Here is a 15,736-nt window from a genome sequence, read left to right as displayed (position 1 = left end):
TCATCTTGTTTTGTTACACCTTTTTATTATTATTCTACATGTATTGGAAAATAGAGATCTATGACAAGATTAACTGAACCACATAAAGTCAATTGTCAGTCGCACATTCTCAGAAATCCATGCTTGCTGGGAAGACTTCCCCTAGGGGTTTTGCTAGCACTTCCAGTCGCTGACTTCTGTAGCAACATCTTTAAATAAAATCTCCTGAGGGGACATGTTCTGCCACAGGTATGTTAGGAGTTAGCACTTGTCTCAGAGGAAGCAAAGAGGATGTCCACTACCAGTGATAGTGTTTCTAAAAGCTCTTTATGACACCACCCTCTCTGCTTGTGTGCTTTCTGTCAAGAAAGCTTCTTTATTGGGTGTTGTGAGAAGATGACTTAAGTGCTAAGGTGCATTTAGCAGCTAGGAACAATACATCTAATTTTGGGAAGGCTAAATTGAAGTGTTTAAAGACAGAAGGCTATGTAGGAATAGGTAAACATAGTTTTTCTTTCTGCGTTGTCTTTGCTTTCTTCAGTATTTCTTTTTCCTGTTCATTAACCATTCCCTAAGAACATGCTCTGTTGTGAATTAAGGGTGTGGCACCGTTATAAAGCTATTGCAAAATCTATGCATTTTTAATAAAGACTTGGAATGTTGGCTGATATACATGAGAGGGCTGTTACAGCCTATTTAGTAAGTACATCTGCAAGTCCGCCATTAATTCTAGTTTTGAAAGTGTTATTTTTTAAAAAGTCTTAAGGTTTTATTTCTGTTTCTCTTAAAAAAAAAAATGAGAATGAATAGTCCAAGGGTGACGTTATCCTTGGATATGACTACACATAACTTGGTTCTGTGTCTAAGAAAATCTCATGCGTTGATTTTTTTTTTTTCTTCAATCTTTCTAGCATATTGCATGTTTCATTAGCTGGTTATCTGGATTGTGTTTGTCTGAAACACATGTAGATACTATTGATTGCAGTGAAATCTGTCTGTTATCCTTTAAGCCACCACACTGTTTCTGATACTTGCATAGAGCTGTGAAATCTCAAGCAACCTAACACTGTTTCCACTCAGTTACCTTGTGCCATTTATACAAAATTCTTTACATCTGAAATTTAAAAATCAACAAGTAGTGTTTCAGTGCCTGCTGACTTCTGCTGTAGCATTAGAAAAATATATAGCACTTGCTAACTCTCCAACCATTCTAGTGTGCCCCAGCATGTTACTTGGCTCTTCTGTAAGCATTTCTTTTATGCGAGAAGATCCATTTCCTCCACAGTGGTACCAAGTTGTGTAATTGTTTGCTTATTACCACAAGTTATAAGGAAGCCCAGTAGGCACAGTCTGGGCTGTAGAACAAAACACTGACTGGCTTCCAGAAAAAAAAGAAGAAAAAAAAAAAAGAGGTGGGGGGTGAGAGCGAAAGGACCACCAAGGGTGTGTAACCAAGCAGATATTAGAAATTTGGCACCCTTTGCTGAGCAGTACAGAGGGTATGACCGTTTCTCTTAATGAGGAGGGTGTAAGGAATGAAATGCTTATGAACTGCTACAAAAATGTTGTGGCCTGGTGCAAATGAAAGCTGCCAGGAGATGTTATCTGGTTGGTTGGTTGTTTCTGGAATGAACATTTGTGTGCAGTTTGGTGAGCATAACGTCTGTGCTTCTGCAGTGTGGAGCAGGAGGGCTTTTTGGTGACCGCGTGCCAGATAGAGCGTGTCTTTCCACAGCCATGGGAGCAGGGGACAGGGCTGTGAAGCCCCAGCCATGGTGCTGCAGGTTTTTCTGCTACTCTGTCGTTTGGATGCAGCTTGTCAGCGAGGCAGGGCTGCCTCTGGTGCCCAGGGTCAGCAAGCAAGAGAGAAGCCATAGCGCTGCTTTGCAAATGCGTGAGATCCAGGCGCTGCAGCAAGGGGATGTGGAAGGAGCCAAATGTGCGAGTCTCAGCCTGACTGTGCTCCACACAATAGGTCTGCAGATTCTTAGGCAGTCTCCTGTTGCTCTGGAGGCCAGGCTTGCTCTCATACCCTCTTTTCTTCCTTCTACTAGTCAAACAGGCAGCAAAGTTATGGCTTTTTACCCCAGTGGAGTTAATGTTGCTGTTGTGCATTTGCTGTATGTGAGGGCTAACCAAAGGAAGATCTGCCCAGCAAAGTCAGTTTAAAGCCATCCTCTAGAGTTAATCTTCTGTTTTGGTTAGAGGACGGGTGAAAGTGCTAGAAACATTTTAGATACAGTTTTGCTTATATTCTTAACAGTTTGCTTACGAAGAGAAATGCAAGGCATTTTAAGCTAACTTACGTGCATCAACATTTTATAATATAAAATATGTAAAAATCTAGTTTTAACAAAGAAGGAGGAGGAGTATAGAACTGATCTTTTTTAGGGCATCTGAAACCTGTTTTTGTAACAGCAAATAGCTATATTACAATTGTAAAGAAAATGTTTTAAGACAAACCAATAAAATATGTTCCTGGTGTTTTGTTTTTTTCCAGAATCTGCACAGATTTACTCATATTCCGTCAGGGAAGTGCTTGGATCGTTCAGAAGTCCTACATCAAGTTTTCATTTCAGAGTGTGACTCCAGTAAAGCAACGCAAAAGTGGGAAATGAACAACATTCTTAGTGTGTAGACAAACAAAACCTACCTACTGACACGTTAATTTGTACAGGACTGAAAATAGCCTGAAAACTGCTGCAATTATTAACTTTGTACAGCTGCGAGCCTCCTGATTTGGATGAAGGACATAGACGAACTGTGATTATTACAATAACATTATCATCCGCAGTTAATGTTTACAAAACTGCTTTACCTTAAACTCTGTAGATGTTTACATCTTTTTGTTTTAAGATGTTGGTAAATTAATGTGCTGTTAGCTGTGTTTCATAGGAACATAGCTAAAAGCGTTGTCTTCTTTGGGATTACACTCAGGGGTCTGAAGGCAGTTTTTTTACACACACTTGAAAAGGTTGGAGTAACCAGATTTTCATAGAACTTGGTGATTATCAACCTGTTGTATATTTTTATTTAATTTTACATCTTACTAAGCACTGCCACAGGTTATTAGCCAGGGTGGCCTTCTCTCACAATCATGCTGCTTTTTTGGAAGGTGAATTTCAACATATTTAGTGCCTCTTTCATTTCTCTCTTTCACAAGAAAAAGCATTTGTCAGAAATTATACAATGGATTTTTCTGAGCTGTCACCACGGGTAGGGATCAACTGTACCACCCCATGTAATTATTGTGTTGCTGAAGACAATTTCTATCACCAGTTCGGCCGCTTGTTGGTGGGCGGGAGCAGAGGCTGCACACAGACGTGCTGCAGGCTCTCTGATGTGCCCCTTTGCTGCGGATGCTCTGAAAATATTATGCCGGGTCACTGCCCCATGTTCTACTCCCTGCATCTGCTGTGCTTGGCAGTGCTGGAGCAAGCAGATGCTTTGTGTGGGACAAGGAAGAGCTTAGTGTCGAGTTTAGCACCAGTGTGGTACATGCTGATGGAAGTAAGCACCCTCTCGATTCCAATTACAAATTTATAAGCACTTACCTGCTTGTTTAAACCATGCCTTACATAAAAACAATATTTTTTTTTAAAAGTGAGATAAAGTAAAACTGCATGATTATGTAAAAAATAATAATAATAATAATGCTTCATTTATATTATTGTTTTAAATGGAAATCACTTAGAGATGAACTAAAACTTTCAAGCAGGAAAAAAAAAATCCAACTTGCTAACACATTTGCTTACTTCTCTGAAAGGACATCTGTCAGCTAGTTTGGAGCCCAGTCTTAGATTTGAGAAGAGAAATGGAAATCCTGAAACCACATTTATTTGTGTTAATTTTTTCCGTATATTTTTATTGGAAACTTTTCCTGAGGGATTATGAACACAAAATACAACCGCTTGGTGCTATAATGTACAGAACATGAAGAAGTTTCTGAAAATGTTCTGAAGAGGAGTTTGTGAGAGCTCCCTTGGGAGTATAAATATTTACTCAGAGTGAACAGACAGGTGGAGGAGAAATGACTTATCCTCACTTCCTTATTCAAGATTTCGTGACTGTTAAGCGTTGACATCAGTGTACTGACTTAATAAGAGTTATGTCTATAACATGTCACACTATTAAATATGACTAAATACTTCCCTGAAATCTAGAATAGCATTGCATGCAGCTTCCATTGATGTTAACAAGGGTTATGTATCATATTTGGTGACAGAGTTTGATCTTTATAGGGCTGTCTGCACTGATATATTAGTTTGGGATCTTTCCTAGTTTCTTTAAACTTCTCACCTATACTTTCAGAGGTATGAAAAATAGAAAATAAAGGAGGGAGAAACTGGAATAAGGAAAATAAGGGTGTGTGTTGGTACTTGTTCCTTGTGTGTATGAAAACTTACTCCATTTTTATGTGTTGGGTAGATTAATTTAATCATATTACTATGCATAAGAGAAAGAATGGTGGCACATAAATTGTGCGGGTGTGCATTTTAAATGGGTATTTTGTGCAATTCATTAAAAGCTGATGCTGTGTGTGAACATGAATCTCTGTATGTGAGACTGAAACCTTACAAAACATGAGATCATAAGAAGCTGTTGCTGTAATGACTTTTTCGTACTATAGCCTGCTTGGAAAAAATAATTCCCATATTCTTGCTTTGTAAGTTGATGATAATATCACTATGCATTTCTACATATTTTATAAATTTGATTTATGCAGATTTTGATACACTGTATGTTTCTGTAGAAATTGTATAAATCTTTAAAAAATTTATTAGGGAGAAATCTGGGAAACATGTATATCTTATGGGTTGCTTGTTTTTTAGGTGAAGTAAATAAAATATTTGAATTTTGGGTTTACTATACTTTTGTAGAGTAAAAATGGATTATTATCTTTATAGGAACCCCATATCTCTAAAACCGGACAACTTCTACGTTACAAACTTTAAAATATTAAAAGTGTTTTATTTTCCTTTTTTTTTTTTTTTTTTTTTTTTTTTGTAATCTAGGTACCTTTTGTCATATCTGAGGGAGCTCAGTTTTTTATCCAGCAAAGTCAAAAATGACTCCCACTGTGAGTTGCCACGTGGACACATTTGGATTTTTGTACCTCCTGCACAGATCGAATTAGGTAGATTTACCATGCCCTCAGAAAATGAACCTGAGAATGATTTCTAAAGTAGAATCAAAGGTCCAGGTAAAAGGGGGCGGGCAATATACACAAGCTGTAGGTTTTTCACAATATTGCATTGTTCTGTGGCTGTTCTGAATGATCACATGGATGGAGACTCTCTGAATTCCTTGAAAGAGCTAGTGGTGGTGGCATGTGTTGGGTGAAAACATGCCCCCTGCAAGCAGTGCTCCCACATAGTCAGGGATCCCTTTCCCAAAGCCCCCTGGGGAACCGCGGTGTCCTTCTGGGGTACACCTGGGAGAAACCGAGTCATGCCTGGCAGTAGAGGCCTTGCTAGATTGAGCCTGTAGGACAGCTTCCCTAAGGCCAGCATGGTTGTCTGATAGAGAACTGCAATTACAATTTTCCTGTTTTCATTTCTGAGGCAGCATGGACAATGAAGGAAAGTTGCAATGAATGAAGGTAGAGGCCTCTGCTGGATTCCTGGGGGTTCATAAGAAGAGATATTTGGGAAGAGATGATCAGAACAAAAAGTACACCTAGCTGTGGAAGTGCTTCCAGTCATACTGTTTTCCACTGCACTGAGGAATGCCCTGAAGTCCTGACTGTCCTGAAGCTGCTGAGGGATCTCTGGAGGCCAGGAGTGATGACAGAAGGGAAAGTTGTCTGTCCTGCTGCCTGGGAACTAAGGTAAGGTGGTAGGGGAGGAAAACGGCTCTGTAACCCCAAGTTACAGAGTGGTAACTGGTTGCCAGTGGTATTGAAGTTATCAGGGATAAAGTAACATTGTACTGAGCCATTCCCACTTGGAGACTGGAGCTGCCCCCTCTGGTGTTTTTGTTGCTGTTGCTGTTGTTTGGTGGTGTTTTTTGTTTGTTTGTTTGCTTGTTACAGTGTCCCATTACCTTCCATGTGATGTTTGTGGTCCATGCTTCTGAAATATCAGGATCCCTTGTCTCTGTTGGACAAAAGCAAAGAATATTCTGATTTAGGACATGAACTGAGCTTAACATAAGAACTTTAAAAGCACGTATGAGATCAGACAAAAAGTCTAGTTAGCACAGTGGCTTTGCTTCCCTCAGTAAGCCTCACTGTGGTCAAGCAGCACAGGGCAGAGCAAAAAGACAGGGTGAGGATACTTCTGTAATACTCTCCCTGCTTCTGGCAATTTACAGTTCAAGGGCTGTCTGAGCTAGGAACAATGTTTTTCTATTTAGTATTCCAGAATTTGTCTGACCAGTTTTTGAATCTCGGCAGACTTTGGTCATCCATCACATCTGATTATGCAAAAAGCATGAAGGTTTCTAAAGGGACACACTGGCTCTGCAGCTTGTTCCCCTGCCGAGACAAATCAGTGAGATACAGAAGAATTATGAAGGCTTGTTAATGGTCTTAATTCCCAAAGGAGGATTTAGTGCTAGGTCAGTGCTGGGTTCAGCTAGCCAGGAGCAGGCTTCAAGGTGGCAGCACTGACAATAATGTCATCACAACACATTTTTCAAAAGACCTTTTTAGAAGAATGTGGTCTTTTCTACTGGAAGCTACCTGACCCTGTTGTTAAAAGCTTGTCCATTCAAATATCCGTTTGGCTCTGCTGAAGAGATGATTTACGTGCACAACTTTACAAATAGAAGTTTGGGCCAAGAAACTTTGAGAATAGCCGTAGAGCTTGTAGGTGTAGCACCAGATTGCAAGCTAAACATTTTTCTGGTGGCTGACACCGTATTCAGTCCTGAAAATCCAAAAGTGTCTCCAATAGTGAGGCTAAGGCTAGTTGATCTCATGATATCTAGTTGGAGCTACCTACAGGTTCACTCACTAATTGCTGCTGGCCTGTGACAGCTCTTGATTGCACTGATGAAGAAAAATTGGTATAGACAATCAACTTTTTTACTGGGTAGGTTTAAATGTCATGCACATCCACAGTTGGAAGGCTTATGAGTCCCACAAGGGCTGTGTGTGTTGGAGAATGTAGCAATGAGCTCTACATCTGGGCTCTGTTACTGGATTCTTGACACTGGATTCAAAAGGAATCATGGAAAAGCAGACCAGGCTGTGATGGAGCTCAGATGAGAGGCCCAGCAATTTCAGAAATGCAGGGATTGTGGGCAAAACGTTTACATACTTCAAGATGTGGAAAGAAATACAAACCAAAATAAGAAAACAAAGATAAATATATGCCTGGGATGGTAATGCAAGTGAAGCAGGTTTAGTGACAGTCACCACCACAGCAAATAATCCATTGCTGAGCAGTAAGCAGCTGAGTATATACTAGTGTTACATACAGGGTGCTTGTCATACACAGTTATGAAACAGTTTGACAGATCATTAGTGAATCAAAGATAAAACTTCTGTTCCATGCTTTTTTATTTTTTGTCCAAGTCGATTTGCAGTTTTGTTGTTGTTGCTGTAATTCTTGATTAAGTTCTAAAGCCTGTATACACTGCGTTTAGCTCCTGGGTTTGTAGCTGTTCTGATCAGGGTTTTCCTTTTTGAAAACACAACAAATAAATAAATAAATAAAACACCTATTAAACCTTATATTTCTTTAGGAATAAGGCAAAGTATTCACAAGTAGTTCTTGTTTGTTGTTGTTGTTTGGTTTTTTTGAGTTACTTTTTGAATTACTTTATGTAATAATGCCTGACTTGCTATATACTTTTCTAACAAACATCTCTTATATCTTCACAGAATTATCTATTAACAGTTCCAGCGTCTCCTCCTGACTAGCATGTAATGTAGTGTATTGTCCATCCTCATCACCGAAGACATAAACACTAGTCCTCCTTTTTCCCCTTTGCTTGTGTTGGGAGAAAATATATTAACATGTAATGTATTTATTTTGTATAAACAGTGTGTTTCACCTGCTATTTTTTTATGCTCTCACTTCAGGATGCAGTCTACATTTGCAGTTCTTCACTGTTAGCTCTCATCTTTGTTGCAGCACCATTCACCTCTTTTCTACAAGTCATTCACACACACACACACACACACACACACATTTATATATATCGAATAGTCATCGCTAGCCCTTAACCTGACCTCCAAAAATAACCTATGGGTTTTCATAGGTGATTCTTCTCAACTGGTGAAACTGGTAATTAATTTCTATCTTATTCCTGTATTTTTTATCCCATCACTCATTAACACGAGACCTTCAATGACAGCTTGCTTTCTTTATGAGGAGTCTGTCAGGAATTTCAGAAATCTACCTGATCCCTATTTCACATTCATTGATTTTTTTCAAAGTCTATGTGACAGGACTTTCTCTCATGTCTTATTTAGCCATTTGTCCAGAAATTCTCATCTGTACTGTGAGAGTTTCTCAACTTGCCATATGGACATGACTGGTCTGAAGTGCCCTGTATCCCCATGGAATGCTTTCTAAAAATTAGTGTCATATTTGTGACCTTCCATTACTCTAGTGCTAGGCAGTTTTAAGTGAAAAAAGACAAAGTACAGTTAATGGTTCAGCCATTTCATCCTTGGGTTTCTTTAGAACTCTAGGATGAATACCATCTGTCCTGTCATTCTGTTTCAAAACCTTTTATAGCTGGATTTGATGCAGATGCTCCACCATGCCTCCTCCATTACAAGTTCTGTCATGAACTTCTTTCTGAAGCTCCTCTTCAAGGTTAAAAATTAAAATTAAAAAAAAAAAAAAAAAGATTTTTTCCTGAATCTTCTGTGAGCATTGATTTTTGCATCTTGATCACGTGTTGTCCCAAAGGCCTGTTTGGTAGGCCTCCTGGTTCTGATATGTTTGAAAGTTAATAATCATGTATTTTCTCAACGTGTTCCAATGGTATTTTTCCCTGCAATACATTGCAGCATCTGGTCTGTTGGGGTGCAATTTTTTTTCCCTTTTACTGGTTTAGAAGTAAGTTCCACTTTTTAAAGATTGCTCACCTACATTTGTAATTGTTTTACACCTGCTCTTTATCCACATCAGTCTTGGTTTTTGTGGTCTCAGTCTACTTTACTGGGTGGTATGCATTTATGCTGGACCTCTCATGCAATTTATCAGTCTTCCTGATGCTGACGACCTTTTTGGGTGTCCCTCTTAGATCTGATTTGAGACAGACCTCCCAGTTCACCTCCAGCTACAAGTTTCTGGTGAGTAATTTCATAAGATTGTCCATATTGAACACGGATGTGAAAAACTAATTTAGCTTTTCTACTACAGCCTTGTCTTTTCTGACTGTTCCTTTTATGCTTTGATCACTTACTAGTTCTTCCAGTATTCCCAGGTGGGCATTATCTGAAACTCCTGATCTGACATACCGTGCTTTTTAAAGCTTAATTTGAAGGTAGTCATTTCCACATGCTCTTTTCCTTTTGTCTTTAATCTGTATTCAACATCTTTCTTATCAAAAGGTCAAAATATTATTTGAAAAACTGCTAATTGTATTTAGTCACTATATCATTCTCAGTTGATAGATCAGCCTGATGTGGAGCTTTGCTGTGGGTTGCTGCAGCTCATGCTGACGTGTGTGCACAAAATGATCTGGGTAATGATGTGGGTTAGGCTGGTAAAGCAGCACAATAGACTATTTTTGCAACAAAGATCTCCATCAGTCAGCATGTATTTGTAAATGAGATCATAAGCAAAAGTAATGCAGGTGGCTCTTCACACAGCATCATTAGGATATGGGACAAGAGTGGCAACGTTACACAGTTCTGCACAGTTTCGTGCAGAAATTGTGTTGGAAGCTAAATTAGCCAATTAATACTAAATGAAGTTGAGTCCAAAAGTCTTCACTGAGGAAAAAATTAGAAGAGTCTCTTTATTCTGAATTACCTCAAGATACACTCTTACGCAGGCACAGTATTTAAAATTCTGTAACCCATACAGCTTTTTAGGACACTTGAAGTGTTATATTTTGTTCAATTTAAAAGCACTAGAGCAGAACTAAAAAACATTTCAAATCATCAAACTAGTCAATTTACTCTGATGTTACTGTTCCACTGCAAAAGATTATAGAAACCCTATCAGGAAGACTTCTTGAAGTGTCACCATTTTACTCTGGAAGGGAGTCTGAAAATTCAGGGGAGATGATGGGAAGTTTCTACAGGAAAACCTGAGCAGAATATGATGGAAGTGAGACCAGTGCAGTCTCACCTACATACTCTGAAAGGGAATTGTCTCTATATGGAAGAATTTTGGAGACAAGGACAAAGGTTCTCTTGAACTGCAAATTCTGTATTAGAGGATAGTGCACAAAACAACTGCCTCTCACTTCCAGTTTACACCCGTGGCTTCCCAAAATCTGAGGTAATAAAATGGAGATACTGGTCCTGCAAATGCAGAGTATCTCTGGTAGGTCCAACAAGCAAAACAGCAGTTAACCCTTCTGACACTACTTTAAGTATCCGGGGGGTTGGGGGGGGGCAGACCAACCTTGGGGTTTTGTGGGTCTTCAAAGGTTAGTACCCTACTTCGTTATAAAATAGTTGTGAATTGCCTTTAGTTTTGATTTGCCTTATTCCCATGCTTTTGCAAATATACTAAATGGTTTTGTCAGACCTGGCTTCTTGTAAAAAGTGAGTGCTACATTATCTTTAACCTACAACTAAATGACATTTACTATGGTGATCCAGCTGAGATCTTTTTTTTATCTTGTATATAAATGACTTTTCTCAGATTTATTTCAGACCTTGATGGGCAACAGAGACTTAAAAAAAAAAGAAAAGAAAAAGGTTGGAAACATGCCCTTTATAGCACTTAATCTCTCGGCATTAAATGACTTTCAGCACAGGGCTTTCAAAGGCTAGTAAGTTATTTATCTATCTCAACAAATTAAAGTGAAGGTATGAGGTTAGCTGTGGAATCTTTCATTTTTCCATGTGCAAATATCACCAGCTGTCTAAATCTAATCTAGATTTTTAAATCTTTATATCAATTTGGATTAAAAAAACAAAAACAAACAAAAAAACCCACTATGAAACAGTGGAAACAGTGCACCTGGTGTTACTGTTACCATCACAAACAGTAACATACCAGGAGAAGGTGCTCTTTAAAAATACTTCCTTCCTCTTTGGTATGTGGTAATGTTCGACTTTCTCAGGCTATTCTGCAAGCTGAAAGCATCGTATGAAAAGTCACCAATACAGGGGCCAGGATGAAAGGGAGAGAGTAGGGGGACATCAGGGAAGATATGCCTCTAATCACATCTCTTACAGCCAACTTTCCTATCTTATGGACAGCAGAAAAGGCCCCTGAACCTGAGCTCTAGAAAGTACATGATTTATTATCAGCTAATAAAGCAAGAACACATTGAAACCTCTGCTTGAGGGGAAAAAAAAATCCAGGAATAAATATTATCTATCAAGTTCAGTATTAAAACTAGATTATTCACTCTGAAGATGATATAAGCAAATACTAGCATAAGGAAAAACTTAATTGCAACTAAAGGTAGTACATATGGGAGAGAAAACCCTGGTTAAAAGGCAAAAGAAAATTTTGAATCCTATGCAAGTTCTTAGAATCCTAGAATAGAATCCTAGAATGGTTAGGGTTGGAAGGGACCACTAAGGGATGTGGTTCCAAACCCTTCCACCAGACCAAGTTGCTCAAAGCCCCATCCGACCCAGCCTTCAACACTTCCAGGGATGGGACATCCACAGATACTCTGGGCAACCTGTTCCAGTGCCTCGCTACCCTCAGAGTAAATAATTTCAAAGAGCTATGACTTTTAAGAGTTTTGTCAATTTTGTGGTAACAGCAGGGGTGATAGCCCAGGAACACTGCAATGCCTGCACAGGGCTTAAGAACTCTGGGAAAAGGCAGCCTCTCAAACATTAAGAATACAACAATAGTCATGTACAACATTTTATTACAAAATTGTTAAAAAAAGTAATACAATGCAATATACTACAAAATATAAGATCAGCTATTAAGCTACCTCCTTTATTTTACTTAGCTAAAAAAGAAACACCTGGCTATCAGTCACTGAATTTCAACAAAACCATTAAATATGCAAAAACATTCCACAACTTTTTCTTTTTTTTTTTAACCGAACTGTAGCAGCCCCTCGGCATACTACTTACATTAAAAATAGAGGTCTCCCTACAAAGAACCACATTACCTATACACAATTCTGTACAGATTTTTATACTGAAGCTAACAATGAGCTGCACTTGAGTTCACATTCTTAGCAAAATATTGGATTTTGAGCGTAAATCTTTACAGCAGGACATTCATTTACTCCTCATCCTCATCTTCCTCCTCTTCTTCTTCTTCTTCTTCTTCCTCCTCCTCCTCTTCAGGCTCTGCTTTCTTCTTAGATCCTGCAGGCCTACCTGGCCCCTTTTTTCCTGCATCACTCTTGCTCTTGGCACGATATGCTGCAATATCCTGCAAGAAAGATGCTGGTTAGTTGCTGGTAGTGTAATTCTGAGGACAATCATGCACTACTAAAATAATTTAATACTACCGCATATGTGGAAAAGTGGGATTTCCACCTTGGAACTTTCATTCTTTCACCTTTTGGCCAGAGAACATAGATTCGTACAGGCAGTTTTAAGAATTTTACGCTTACAGCGCTTGGGAAGATGACTATGTGCTTTCCCAAGTAGGTGACCTGTTTTTCTGGAAGTAAAGCACCTTATTGCTAAAATCTCTAGATATGTAAAAGTCATGTTCAGGCTCACTGCAAGCATTCCAGAAACCTCCCATGCCACACCCTTTCCATGCATTTTGAAGCCTGACAGAGTTTCATATAAACACTTAGAACTACAAACCATACATGGTTTAGGTGCAAAACAGAAGTCTTACATTTACAGTGACCTATACAATTTTAGCCGCTACTCTATTATCTTCACTGTACCTTTTCATATTTCTCCTTTAGTTTTGCAGCCTTCTGTTCGTATGGTTGTTTATCTTTGGCTGACTGTTCAGACCACATTTCACCTAACTTCTTTGCCGTATCTCCAATAGACAAGCCAGGATGCTCATTTTTGATTTTTGGACGGTGTTCAGAACAGAAGAGGAAGAATGCAGATCTAAAATGAGAGACAGCGATTGGGGTTAGGCAAGTATGAGACAATTAGAATGTATAGGGTTGCGTGTGGTGTGTTTTTTTGGCACAGAACCACTCACGGAGGTCTCTTCGGAGCGTTGGGGTCCTTCTTCTTTCCCTTCTTCTCTCCCTTGGGAGGGACGTAGTTCTTCATCTCCCTGTCATAACGAGCTTTGTCTCCCTTGGCCATTTCCTCGAACTTCCCTTTTTCCTTGCTGGACATGGTCTGCAGACACACGGGGGCGAGAGGGGAGGGAACCCGGCTCAGATCCAGCGCCCGCTCGCCCCTTCCCGCCCGGAGGGGCAGCAGCCGCAGGGGCCGCGCTCACCTTCCACCGCTCGGAGCACTTGCGCGAGAACTCGGCGAAGTTGACGGACGAGTCCGGGTGCTTCTTCTTGTGCTCCTCGCGGCACGTCTGCACGAAGTAGGCGTACGAGGACATCTTGCCCCGCGGCTTGTTGGGGTCGCCTTTGCCCATGGCGAGGTCGGCGGCGGGTCCCTGCGGGAGGGGGGGGGGGGAGGCGGATGAGCGAGGGGCGTGGCCACCGGAGGGGGCGTGGCCCCGTGGGGGCGTGGTCACCGCGGAGGCCACGCCCCCGCCCCTCGCGCGCCGCCGCCGCCTTCCCGCCCAAGCACGCCCCCGCCGCCCCGCGCGGCGCCCGCGCATGCGCAGCGCCACCCGCCGCCCCTCAGCCGCCCTCCCGCCCGCCCTCGGCTCCCCGCGTGGCGGCCGGGCCCGCGCCGCCGCCCGCTCCCCGCCGCCGCCTCCGGCCGCCCTCCCCGCGGGGCCGGCCCCAGCCGCCCGCCCGGCGGCCGCCCACCCGCCCGCAGCAGCAGCCCGCTCCCTCCCTCCCGCCCCCGTCCCTCCCTCCCCCCCCGCCTCCCTCGCCGCTTCCCCGCAGCCCTCACGGCGGCTCCGCGGGCGGGGGCCGCTCGGGCCTTGCCTGGCTGGGCGGGGCGGGGCGGCTGCGCGGCGCTGCTGGCTGCGCGGCTGGCTGCGGACTGGCTGCCCGGCGGCGCACTTAGAGCCTCTTGTTTTCCGCAGCCCTACCCGCCACAGCAACTTGACCCGCCGCCCCTCGGGGCCCGCCCCCCGCCGCTGCCCATTGGCCGCCGCGCCGGTTCAAACTGCCCTCGGCCCCGCCCCCTCGGGCCGGCCGCGCTCCCCATTGGCTCCCCGCGCCGCCGACGTCAGCGGCCGAGCGGCTGCCGGGTTAGGTGGCGCGCGAGGGGGTCGGCAGCCCGCATACTCGCTGGAACCGGTTGGGGTGAGGAGAGCGGCGGGGGGGCGGGGCCAGGCGCGCCGGGCGGCGATTGGACGAGAGGGACGGTTTAAAAAACCGCGGGGGCGCTCGCCATTGGCCGCCGGCCGCTGCGCGCCTCCTGATTGGGCGGAGCGGGATGCGGCAGCGTGGTTTAAAAATACAAAGGCGGCGGCGGGGCGCACTGCGAGCCGGGGCGCGGCACCGCGCGGGTCGCGATGGGCCGGGGTCTGCCTGGGGCCTCCCCGCCTTGCCGCGCTAGGCCCGGCCCGGGGGCGCCAGGGGTGAAGCCTCAGCGCCCGTTCGTTCCCCCAGCTCCCCCCTTGGCGTCCCTTCAGGCGCACCCAGCCCGCGCCGTTTCTCGCGGCTCTGCCTTTCCAGGCGCAGCCCTAGCGCTGGGGGTGCCTCCGCCCGCCGAGGATGTGGCGTCCTCGGGGGAGCTTTAATCGCGTTAACCTCGTTCGGCGGCGGCGCTGAGAGCCTCCAAGGGGAGCGGCGAGGAGCCCTGAGCTCCCTGAGGGCGCTGACTCGCAGCCACGGGGCCGCTCAGTCCTAAGGCCCTTCCGTTGCAGATCTGCTCGGATCTCGTTGAACGAGAGGCATTTGCCGGGCCCGGCCCTCCCAGCTCGTTTTTCTCCCTGCTGACAAAGGCGTGTTCGCACAGGGCAGCTTGCTAACGTGGTAACAAACGCCTCCTTCAGCCCCTTTCCACGCTGAGCTTTATGTGTTTGCTTAAGCTGCGGCCCTGAGAGGCAGGGTGTAAACTGGAAGAAATTGCTCAAAACCTTCTTGAGAGAAAGGGAGGTTGGGAGGTGAACTGACAGCGCTGCGCAGAGTATTTCCTTCGCAGATGTCAAAGCCTGTTAGAAGCCAGTTATCTGATATCAGCTACCTTCTGGGGCTATTCCTTTTGATGGTGTTTTACCTACAAACCAAGCTTACGCTTATCTTCTAAAATAAACATTTACACAGGGGATATTCTGTGTTCTGGCATCAGCTGTGTATTCCTGTAAGCCAGCCCACTACCTCGCAGTAGTGAATTAATGGTCTCAGGTCTGTAGTACTGAGCTCTGTGGAGGCCGAGTCACTTCCCAAGGAGTGCTTTTAATTCTTGATGTAGCTTTAGAAATGTTTTTACTTCATGTATTACCTGGAAAGTGCTGTTGTGTTGTTTTTAGTTGACAGATGGTTACTCATTTACTTTGTGGTGAACCACCTGTATGTGACAGTTTCTTGCAGCGTGTTTTCTGGTTAATAAAGTAGTTTTTGTAACATAGTAGAACCTTAGAATGCTAATATATGCAGAATGAAGCATAATACAGCCATTAGCATG

General features: G+C 43.3%; 2 protein-coding genes across 4 annotated transcripts in view; one reads left to right on the top strand and one right to left on the bottom strand.

Moving 5' to 3' along the window:
* GALNT7 (polypeptide N-acetylgalactosaminyltransferase 7) overlaps positions 1-4,850 on the top strand; it is a 70,881-nt gene extending 66,031 nt beyond the window's left edge. For all 3 annotated transcript variants that reach the window (XM_038178954.2, XM_038178955.2, XM_072037293.1), the window contains exon 12: positions 2,480-4,850. In XM_038178954.2, the coding sequence (XP_038034882.1) occupies positions 2,480-2,617 (138 nt within the window). In that variant the 3' untranslated portion in view covers positions 2,618-4,850. The remainder of the gene's footprint in view (positions 1-2,479) is intronic.
* Positions 4,851-11,938: 7,088 nt separating this feature from the next.
* HMGB2 (high mobility group box 2) lies at positions 11,939-14,246 on the bottom strand. The gene is made up of 5 exons (XM_027456410.3): positions 14,086-14,246; positions 13,470-13,640; positions 13,221-13,366; positions 12,949-13,123; positions 11,939-12,476 (listed from the first exon to the last, which is right to left on the bottom strand). The coding sequence occupies exons 2-5, from the start codon at positions 13,617-13,619 to the stop codon at positions 12,324-12,326; spliced, it is 624 nt and encodes a 207-aa protein (XP_027312211.2). The 5' UTR covers positions 13,620-13,640; positions 14,086-14,246; the 3' UTR covers positions 11,939-12,323.
* Between the last annotated feature and the right edge of the window lie 1,490 nt (positions 14,247-15,736).

Source organism: Anas platyrhynchos, chromosome 4 (genome assembly GCF_047663525.1).
Source record: "Anas platyrhynchos isolate ZD024472 breed Pekin duck chromosome 4, IASCAAS_PekinDuck_T2T, whole genome shotgun sequence".
NCBI lineage: Eukaryota > Metazoa > Chordata > Aves > Anseriformes > Anatidae > Anas > Anas platyrhynchos.
This window is presented reverse-complemented; position numbering and strand designations above follow the sequence as displayed.